Source organism: Delphinapterus leucas, chromosome 5 (assembly GCF_059928025.1).
Source record: "Delphinapterus leucas isolate spDelLeu-1000000601 "Yukka" chromosome 5, BTC_Dleu_Yukka2, whole genome shotgun sequence".
Taxonomy (NCBI): Eukaryota; Metazoa; Chordata; class Mammalia; order Artiodactyla; family Monodontidae; genus Delphinapterus; species Delphinapterus leucas.
Window position 1 is genome coordinate 119246593 of NC_143133.1, and position 10669 is coordinate 119257261.

Sequence of the window (10669 nt, forward strand, 5' to 3'; positions counted from 1 at the left end):
TATACACACCTTGAATCCACGTAACGCTCCCCAAGCTACTTTTTCATAACACTATCACCAGGGCATTGGGATTTTTCAAAATCAGAGCAAAAATAAAATCCTTTATAATCATTCCAAAAAAAAAAAATCAGAGCAAAATTCACCATTATAATCACGGCTGATATTTATTGACTACATTGTGTGTTAACTCATTTAATCCCCATAAAAGACCTTCATAAGGTAAAGTTATTACAATTCCCATTTTAAAGACAGAAATGGATTCACAGAGATATTAAGGACCTTATCAAAGTCTATACAGCTAGTTCATATCATCGCTGGGGTACGCACCTAGGCTCCACAGTCCACAGATCTAACTACTACCCCATAAAGATTAAAAAATGGAATCTCTCTGTGACTTTGTCAAACTTTTCAATCTTAATATGCTTGACATCTGCAGAATGGGGATCAGACCCATTCTAAAGACTATGCTGCAGAATCCCCCATCTAGTCCACAATGGGCATACTTGGATTTAATTCTCTTCTGGTACCACCCCACAAATTTATGTCATGAAGCAAGCTGTAATTTTTCTGGGACACAAGTGTGAATGACAAAAGCTGTGCAAAGCTCCTCCACCAGAATAAGACACCAGGCTGCCACAGGAAGGGGGAACAATGAAGGAGCAGCACCTATATGAACACATAGCTTTATTTTCCTCTTATCTTCATGCACATAAGAATTCCAGAGAAATGGTATTTCATTATGGTATTCTCAAATTTGGGGCTTGCAAAATGTATCCCTAGAAAAATGTTAAGGGCCTACTCCACGTTCTTGGCTGACACTCTCTTACGCAGGCACCTGAATTAGAAACCTTTGCGTAATTAAGGAAAAGCAGACTGTGTGCATTTAAACTTATCAGCTTTATTTAAAGGGAGACAACACATAGCATTGTTTATAAAGAGAAAACATCATACAACTATTTTAAGAGATAAGTCACTATGGTAACCATTTCTCTGCTTGAATTTAGAGAGGCAATGCCTTCTGCTACTGGAAAATTCTCTCAGTTTTTAGCCAGCAGCAGATATTACACATTATTTTATACTGGACTTTTTTTGGTCTTATACTAAATAAGTCTCCACGTTCTTTATGTAATGGAAAATCCCTTAACATTCCATAGAATAACTCGTATTGCATACTTAATGACTAAATGGAAATTGTATTGGGTGGAACATCTTCAAAGACAAATAAAAATAATGATGGAAGTATCTCATCCAGAATGTCATACCTATCTTGACACAACTGGGTGGTTCTACAGTCAATGATTTTACATGTCTGTAAATTTTACTTTTTTCCAGAAAACCATTTTCTAGATTAACAAAGATTAACCAAGATAACTTTTTACCCACATTATTTGCTTACATATAATTGGGAGCTCTCCTTCCTGCTCCCAACACACTTATGCATATTCTAATAAAAACGTCTTTCCTAACCAGTGGCAAATAGTTTCCAGATTTCCTGCAAACAGGAAACACCATAAATTGTGTTCTACTTTAGCAATACTTCTCTAACTCCATGTAGCCCCTCTAGCTTTCACTGAACCAGAAAACTACAATATCAGAACAACTATCACTCATTAGGTCCTTGCTAGGTACCAGGCCCTGTTCTAAGACTCACATGAGTATTAGATTTACAAATTTCACACAACCAAGGAAAGCCAAAGACAGTGTGCACTCAAAGATCTCAGATTTGTTTATTTAAAAAGAGATAATATTTAGCATTGATTATAAGGGTTTCTCTTTTAATCCTCACAACAACCCTATAAGCTTCCTAAGGGACCTTGGATATTGTACAGATCAACTTCCATATCCTGTAAATCCTCCCTGAATCCACTGTACAGATTAAGAAACCCAGTCATTTTTTTCCTCTGGTGTCATAGTTTGAAATGAAATAAGCAATGCACTGAATGTAAATGTATTAATAAGAGCTCAGGAACAATAGCACGTACTGGATAAAGAGAGAAAAATGGCTGGCAAAACATGTAATAAATATTCAACACTCTAAATCACAAATGCAGAAGACACAAGTATTTCTTATAACAGTATACCAAAGCATCATATTGTCTTTTGTTTTTTGCAAAATCCCTGGTATTCTGAATTTGCACTTATGTAAGCAATGATATTATAAACACTATATTTATACATGAGGGAGCATGGAACTTATTTGTGTGTACATCAGATGAACATACTGTTGCCATTTGTTACTGCTATTCCCCTTTTTTGTATGAAGGTGGATGAGTAAATCATAGTATAGAAAAGCAAGCATGCTTAAGTTAAAGTCCTTGCTCATGGTTTTGGTAGTTTGTTATAGTACATTGGTGTATGAAAGGCAATAAAAAATTAATCAATTAGGTTTTCCCTTCATATACAACTATTATTTCCAGTAAGCAGCTTTACAAACTATCTTTACAGTATTAATTAGAGAGGATAATTAGAGGGGTACAGCAATGAAACATACTTCATCACTGCACCTGATAAACACCTGGGGTACACCAATGTGATGAACTTTCGGTTACAAATAATTAACTGTATCCACAGCATTAAAAACTCTAATAGACTAAGTATGTCATCTTTTGACAAGACTATTATGGCACTTAGGTTTTCCTAATTCTGCCCTATAGTTCCTTTTGAAAAATCAGCTCTGTTTATTTAACCCTGCAAAGATGCAAACCAATGATAGAAAGGATTTTTTAACCCTTTTAAGAAGATAAAAAAGGACAATCTCCGCTAATTATCCCAGGTACATTTTCTATATCAGTCATTACTTATGCCCTGTAATTCCTCAGAGCAAGGCCCATTCAGTCAAAAAGAATGATATTATTCAAAGTCTTTCATAATAAGTAAATTATTTTCTGCAGTAAAATCCCCAAGGGCTTTGCAAAATTTCAGTTACTCAGGTGAGCCGAGAGAAACTGCTACTTTCTAGAAGTTACAATAATCCTTCTGGCCCTTTGGGAGTACTTAGTTTATGAGTTATGCCTAAAGACCCTAAGGAAATTGAAATGGGTAATTCCTTCACTGGTATAGGTTCAGATCACTCGCTATATTAATCCTAATAACTCTCCTTGGATGCAGGTAAGAGGCAGTCTCACTAGCACTGCCACCCAAATAAGGAGGCTCTGTGGCCTGCCCCCCGCCCCCAGCTGCCATACCCGACTGACCATCCACTGGTCCTGAACACATTTGCCACTGAAATTGCTTTTTAATTGGCTTAAAAGGGCTTATTTTCCCCTTTTCTATTGTTGAAGTAGAGGTGGAAATCTGCTTTCAAAGACTAGCCTATCACATCTCCTTCTTTGGCTCCCCTGACCTTCAGGCAGCACAGCTGCCTGAGTTAAAAATGGACTGTCAAGCTGCTTTTAATTTCTGCTGCTCTGCCTCCCAGTGTCCTCCCACTGATCTGTTTATCACAGCTTCCTTACCCCTTCTGTTGTTGTTTTTCTTACTAAGAGTTTCTAGCCTGGACAGCTGAAACTGCTTCTCAAGGCCCTAACCGACAGATCCTTGTACACAGAATCCTAAAGGATTGGGAGCCAACACTAGAACCTCCTACTTGTAGAAACTCTTCTCCCTCCAGGCATCCCCTTCCTCTCCTCTACTGACCCACCACCGTCTTTGGGAAAGCTCACTCTGACCAGATCATCTCTACTGGCACACCAAAGCGGGAACAGGGTGGCTTAGGCACAGTGGATGAACACATAATGTTTGGCTTCTTGCCAGACATGGGTTGGGCGAGCCTGTTGACCCTGAGCCGCTCCTCTGTCCCTCTGTGGGCTCAGGTTCAGGACTGCGCATCAAGCTTCACAGGGATTATATCCCTAGCAGGACATAAAACACTGTACTTGTATCTTCATTGCCCCGAGCCCCTTCAAGAGCGACCAAGACCAAGTTCCTCCCGCTAACGGGGCTTGCCAGGAACTGCTGCCTTTGCGAATGACAACTGCTCCCAGAGCCCGGGAGGGTGGTGGAAGCAGCTAAAATCCCACTAATGGTTTTGTTTAGTTTCTTGGCAAAGTCCCCTTCATTCAAGCTGCCGGCGCTCTGGAGCCAGGTCTAATTAGAAGAGTACCAGGCTCACCCTTTCTGGCGGTGAAAACGCATTAGTCATAGATGAAGCAGTACGAAGGGTGCTGGGGGTGCAGTGAAGACCCGAGGCTGGAGAGCCTCGGATGCGAGAAGGCAAGCTAGAGCTGACCGCGTGCGGGAGAGGAGAATACAGAGACGCTGGGACGGGACGCGGAGTAGAGTTGACTCGGTGAGAGGCCAGAACTAAGCGCAGAAATGATGCCCATTGAACATCTACACAGATTTAAGCAAAGTGGTCAGTCTGACAGAGCAAAGCCTCAGGTCACGGTAATAGACAAAAGGCCGAAAGCTTCCCGCTGCCCGGGACAGAAAGTCAACAAGGGCATCAGGAGTGTGAGTGTGTGCGCGCACGCTAGGGGAGGGGTCGCACCAAAGAATCCTGGTTGCTGGCGGAGGGGAACGGTCAGTTTTGGGCGAGTCGTGCACCCGGAATTGCACTCACGGGGACCCGCGGCCCACCCAGGAAACAGCAGGTGTCAACCCTACCGCAAACTTAGCCTAAACTCCCAGCGGCTAGCCTAGGGTTGCTGGAACTATCGGGGTTGGGCTGCAACCGGTCCCTGGAGAGGCGGGGCCCGGGGCCGGGGCGGGGCGGCGCAGGTGGGCGGGCCGGGGCAGGGTGAGGAGGCTGGGCCTATAAAACGCCCGCCGCCCCAGAGGCGAGGCAGCTTAGTGGAGTTGGGGCGGGGTGGGCTGGGGGCGAGCGGGGTGCCGATTGCCGCTTGGTCCGCAGGTCCCTAAGCCCCCGAGGGAGGGGCCTCCTGAAGACGGTGCCTGCCTCGGTTTACCCGCAGCTTTTTGGCCAGCGAGCGCGTCGGCCCCGGCGAACTCCCAGCAAGTGAGCCTGGGTGGGAGGAGCGGGGCCTGGGGGCTCCGGTGCTCCGGACGCAGTGGTGAGCTCCGCGGGGCAAGCCGGCTCCAAGTTTTGCTAACTTTGAATTAGTTTCAGGTTGTGACTGTAGGCGTCTCCGCTCCCAAAGTTTTGTGAACCTGAGTTGCAGAGGCCGGTTCCTCCCCTTTGGAAAAGGAATGCTTCGGCTTGTTCGCTCCGGGGACTCTGGGCATTTTAGGACGCCTTGCTTGCACGTCTTGCTTGCTTTTGCAAATCTGTCCTTCTTGCCTCCTTTTTCTAGCGCCCCGGAAAGGCCGTTCCGCCCCGCGAGGGAAACAGAGCCGTTGACCATGGTTGCAACGGGCAGTTTGAGCAGTAAGAACCCGGCTAGCATTTCGGAGTTGCTGGACCGTGGCTTCCACCCGGGGAACCTACTAAATGGTGAGTTTCTCAACCGCCTACCTCTCTTCCCTCCAAAGGTCGCAGCCCCTGGATAGATGGGATTGGCGGGCATGCAGTGTCGACCCCCTCCTTGAATGTTGGAGGTGCCACAAAATCCATCTGAGAGAGACTCCTTTCCAAACTTTTAGCATCTTCTGTCCATGATGGTGAGAAACAAAAGAAGCAAAAGATAAAATCCCAAGGGCTGCATCCATCTAGTCTGCGGCTAATAGACTCTTTGGGGTTAAAAACTGTACAGGTCCCTACCCTACATGGTTGTGAAGTTATGGTGAATTTTAAGTGTACAGTTATGTGTGTTTTAACAAATGTATTCACCTGTGTAACCACTACCATCACCTTCTGCCCCCAAAGTCCCATGTACCCCTTTGCCATCAATTCCCCACTCTACCTCTCCCGTCCCCAGGGAAACACTGATCTGCTTTTTGTCCCTATAGATTACTTTCACCTCTAGGGTTGCATGCAGATGGAGCATGTAATATGTACTCTTTTGTATCTGGTTCCTTTCCCACAGCCTAATGATTTTGAGATCCATGCTGTTGCTTCTATCAGTATGTGTTCCTTTTTGTTTCTGAGTAGTATTCTATTTGTGGATATACCCATTATTTCATTTTTTAAGGCCAAAAGGAAACTTTAAAACGGCAGTGATGCTGGACATATTGTCATTTGCAGTTTTAAACAGGAGTTTCTAAAGTAACACAGTGCTCTGCCACTCAGGAGCTGTGGGCATAGACCAATTGCTTAAGATCTTTGGGCCTTCCTCATTTAGAAGGCAAAGTGGTTGATGATCTAAGTTTATAGGCCAAAGCTCTAAAATTCTCTATTTTCAACGCAGATAAAATATGGAGCCTTATAATTTGGAGTGCATTTGTTTCAATTAGTTTAAAAAAAAAGCAATGATCTAAGTTTATACGTGATGTGGAGAGAGGAAAATGCAGTAGCCAGTGAAGTGCAGTATGCTTAGGGTGGGGAGCCCACAGGGCATCTGCCTGTGCCTGCTTAGTTGACTGTGTGTGGTGAGGCATCCTGCCAAGTGGTAGGATTAATTTGGAACGTAGGTGACCAAATGCAGAGCTATCTCCTTTCCTTTGAGCAAATCTAATTTTGTTTTCCTAGGAGTATTTTGTTTTGTTTGGCTACAAAAAACTACCCAGCCAGTTATAAATATCCATGTGAACCTCAGAGGTCTTCTCTTTGAGCAATTTTTAATCGAAGAGGTTGAAGCTAAAATTGGGATCTACAGGTCATTCCAGTAAAGACTTACAAAGAAAACACAAATTTAATTGATGTTTAATATAACTCATCAAAGTTCATTTTAAGTTCATCACTAAAGGACAATACCAAAAAATCTGTTTTTTACAATAATAAATGAATGTATTCTTAGAGTTAGAAGGTAGTAATCCTTAGTCAAGAAAAAATATTAACATTTTTATTCCAGAACTAATGCATAGTCTCTGTAAAAGAAAATTAGAAAACCCCCATAAGCAAATCAGGGAGCAAGAAAGAAAAGAAAATCACTAGTATTCTAAGATAACCATAAATAGATGTGTGATGCGTAGTCAGATTGTGTGTGTGTGTACACATATAAATTTTTTAAAAAATGATTATAGCCTACCCACCTTATTTATCAAAACTATTTCACAGGTGAACTTTCAGTCTCAGGTTAAATGATTTGCTTTATTACCCAGCGAGTTAACAGCAGAGTGAGATCAGCTGACTTCCAAACAAATATTAGAACAAGTAGCTGTAACAGATAGAAGAAATAAACAATGTTGCTATATCTCAGTGTGTTTTTTTCTGCTCCTGGATTTTTTTTTTTTTTAATCTTAAACTTCCATTTTCCACAGATTTTGACTACTGGGATTACGTTGTTCCTGAACCCAACCTCAACGAGGTGATATTTGAGGAGACGACTTGCCAGAGCTTGGTTAAAATGCTGGAGAACTGTCTGTCCAAATCAAAGCACACCAAACTCGGTTGCTCGAAAGTCCTTGTTCCTGAGAAACTGACCCAGAGGATTGCTCAAGACGTCCTGCGGCTTTCCTCCACCGAGCCCTGCGGCCTGCGGGGCTGCGTTATGCACGTGAACTTGGAAATTGAAAATGTATGTAAAAAGCTGGATAGGATTGTGTGTGATTCTAGCGTGGTGCCCACCTTTGAGCTTACCCTGGTGTTTAAGCAGGAGAACTGCTCATGGACGAGCTTCAGGGATTTTTTCTTTAGTCGAGGTCGCTTCTCTTCTGGCCTCAGGCGAACTCTGATCCTGAGCTCAGGATTCCGACTTGTTAAGAAAAAGCTTTACTCCTTGATTGGTACAACAGTCATTGAAGAGTGCTGAAAGGGAAGCACTGGAAAGGGTCCTTTTTATGACTGGGTAATAAAACTTCACAGCGCTCCATTGAAGTCATTGTAGTTTGCCGTGCCTGCTCTTGGTAGGAAACCCCAAACTGAGTTCATCTTCTTTCTATTTCATATTCATGGCCACCCCAACTCAAGGGCTTATCTGGGGACTTTTGAAAAATGACCCACAAGAGAGTACATTGTCTACATTTATCACAGCTTTTACAAAATGGAATGGAATGGAATAAGGAAAAAAAAGAAGCAATCCACTTTAGTTTTTTATTTGACTCCACAAGTTTTCCAGGTAGTCTTGCTACTAGACTGTATGAACCCACTTTGCCTAGTCTGATTTTCATATGGCTTTTTTTCTGTAAGTTTTCAGAGTGATCCTTTCAATCACAGAATCTTAACTGAATGATGCTTAGCCCATCAAAACTTGCAAAAGCTCATACCACCGATTTCCTGCCCCTACTCACATGTTCTTATACAGGAGGATAGAATTAAGTAGGTGAGCTTAATTAAAACTTAACCCCACACAAATGTGAATAAGGAATGTCACAGTAAGAACAGAGTTATGAACTTCTCTGTCTCTCTGCATCCTCTCCGCTCTTCTGTTTCAAAGAGGTGGCAAAAGCTTGAGCTACCATTTCAGTAACCACAGTATTGTTTTAAATAACTTTATGGTACAATATAAGCTCAGTTTTTCTAGTTCTTAAGTATTGAATTTTACCTTTAAACTAGAAAAATGAAAAATGCTGATTTTTTTGCATGAAGTTGATTACTTTTCCATTGAGTGAATGGTGAATGTGTATAAGGACGGGAAGTGAGTTCCAGTTCCTTTCTCATTCACTTGATAATCTAGCTTCTTTTTGCTTTTACACTTGATCTCAGATGGACCATCTCATCATGTCAGTGTCATCTCATCCTTGGCCTCTCCTGAAAACTAAAGGAACTCACCTTAACCTGAATCTTCAAAGGAGATAGCTGCACACTACCACTTTTAATTATTTAGATGGGTCTATTTACAAAGTCTCCTTTGACCATGGGTATCTGGTTTATAGTACAGACTAGAGAATGAAAGTCATGATCTAGATAACCAGTGCACACACCCAGCTTTCTTCATCCTTGGATACCTGTCCCTAGGGAACAATAAAGGCCTTATTTTTCTCTTGTTCCAACTAGCTAGATCTTTATCTTTTTTTATGTTAATAAGAGAACATAGCCAACACATTATAATGTTCATCCAGGAAGACCTTCACATCCTTGCTGTAGGTCCTGGATAAGGAGCTTATTCAGGTCTCCTTAGCACCACTTTACATACCTGAGGCCAGAGTTGTAGAGACCATGGCTTCATCCTCGTGTAATTCAAAAGCAGGTGTGATCCTATTCCCATAAATGCCCTAAAATTTCACTATTCAAATCAGTAACTGTTCTAACAAATTGAACTCTTCAAATGCTTGGAAAGATACCATAAAGCCAATCTTACAGGACTGGGCCAGGATAAGTCGAGCTTGTTTTGCATGTCTATTATTGTCCAGGGCTCTGAAGGTCACTGTAATTCTGTGGGCGAGGAGTCTCTGGCATGGATGTAAAACTGTTGTCCTTTTTCTACTAACAGTTGTCTTTGACTCTCTTGTCTTTTACACTCACAAAATAGTGGTGACTTATAGAGGCTCTTAAGTTAATATTCCTGTTAAAGGAAATTAAAGTTTGTCTATTTTTGACAATAAAGCATCATATATTTTTAATTCTCTTGTCCTCTTTGTCTTTTCTGAGTGTATGCAATGATCACCCTAAAATATATTTGACAATATTTGAGGGAAGGTGACAGAACAATTATTTATCTCCTTTTTGACGAAGGCTATTTGTACCCTTCATTATAATATTCCAATTGTACATTGCATGTGCTTATGTATCAATAAAGAGTCCTTTGCTTCATAATTTTTCAAATACAATAATATTTTTCACTGGAAGACAATAATTTGAGCTCCTTTAGCAACTGCCTTTGAAAAAATTACTCATTGTGTAAAGGCTTTTTCTGTAGTTTTCTTAATGGCCAAATGCAGATATATCAGATTGTAAGATCAGTATACATTTTAATTTTTACCAGAATATTCTATTAGAGCAACATATCTTTATAATTCCACAATCATTCATCAATTTGAATTTTTAACCTTGTCCACCTATCTTTTCTGTCTCCTCAAATTTGTCATTAGCTCAGATTTCTCACACTACCTAACCCACATTTAATGAGACTTGCTACGTCTAGGCACTGTTCTAGGTGCTTTACATAAACCATCTCATGTACTCCTCATAACAGTCCTATGCAAAGAGACCACTGTCATCTCCATTTTATGGATAAATGATCAGACGCAGAGAGGTTAAGTAACTTGCCCAAAGTCAACAAGTTATGCAGGAGATCCAGAGTATAAAACAGAGCCAACTCCAGGAGCTGTGCTCACTATGCTTTCTCGCAATGCATGAAGGCAACACAGACATCTTACCCACATCACCAAAGGACTGTAAAAATGATGTCAAACATTTGCCCTTAAATTCAAAGAAAAAATTCTTAATGTGATTTCTTTCCAGGTAGAAAAAAAGTAGGCAACTATTGACAGTATTCACCATTCACTGGAGCAGAGCTGTGCTTAGAATTTAAAAAGTTTCCAAATATTTAAAAAATATGCATTTCAATCCTGGCACCTTCACACCTATCTTTTGTAGTTGACCTAGTTACTTTCTCATGTACCTTCAGAAAAAGGTGTGATCTCTCCCTTACCTATTTCAATGGGGAATAAACTGTTAGCTAGAGTGTCTGACGGCCTCCTGAAAGATCAGATGTCTTATTTTCCTCTTATTAATAGAAAGATAGTATAATTTTACAGAAATGGATTCAATATCCTGATTCTATTTTGCCAG

At 41.4% G+C, this 10669-nt stretch overlaps 1 protein-coding gene across 2 annotated transcripts; it reads left to right on the forward strand.

Annotated features, from left to right (window-relative positions):
• The first annotated feature begins 4874 nt into the window (after positions 1 to 4874).
• On the forward strand, positions 4875 to 8736 carry DDIT4L (DNA damage inducible transcript 4 like). 2 transcript variants are annotated; one of them, XM_022582182.2, is made up of 3 exons: positions 4875 to 4957; positions 5253 to 5392; positions 7258 to 8736. In XM_022582182.2, exons 2-3 carry the CDS (start codon positions 5302 to 5304, stop codon positions 7746 to 7748), a joined length of 582 nt encoding a protein of 193 aa, XP_022437890.1. In that variant the 5' UTR covers positions 4875 to 4957; positions 5253 to 5301; the 3' UTR covers positions 7749 to 8736. The 2 variants fall into 2 exon arrangements, with proteins under 2 accessions (XP_022437890.1, XP_022437889.1); XM_022582181.2 differs by having other exon boundaries at positions 4925 to 5012.
• Positions 8737 to 10669: the final 1933 nt, after the last annotated feature.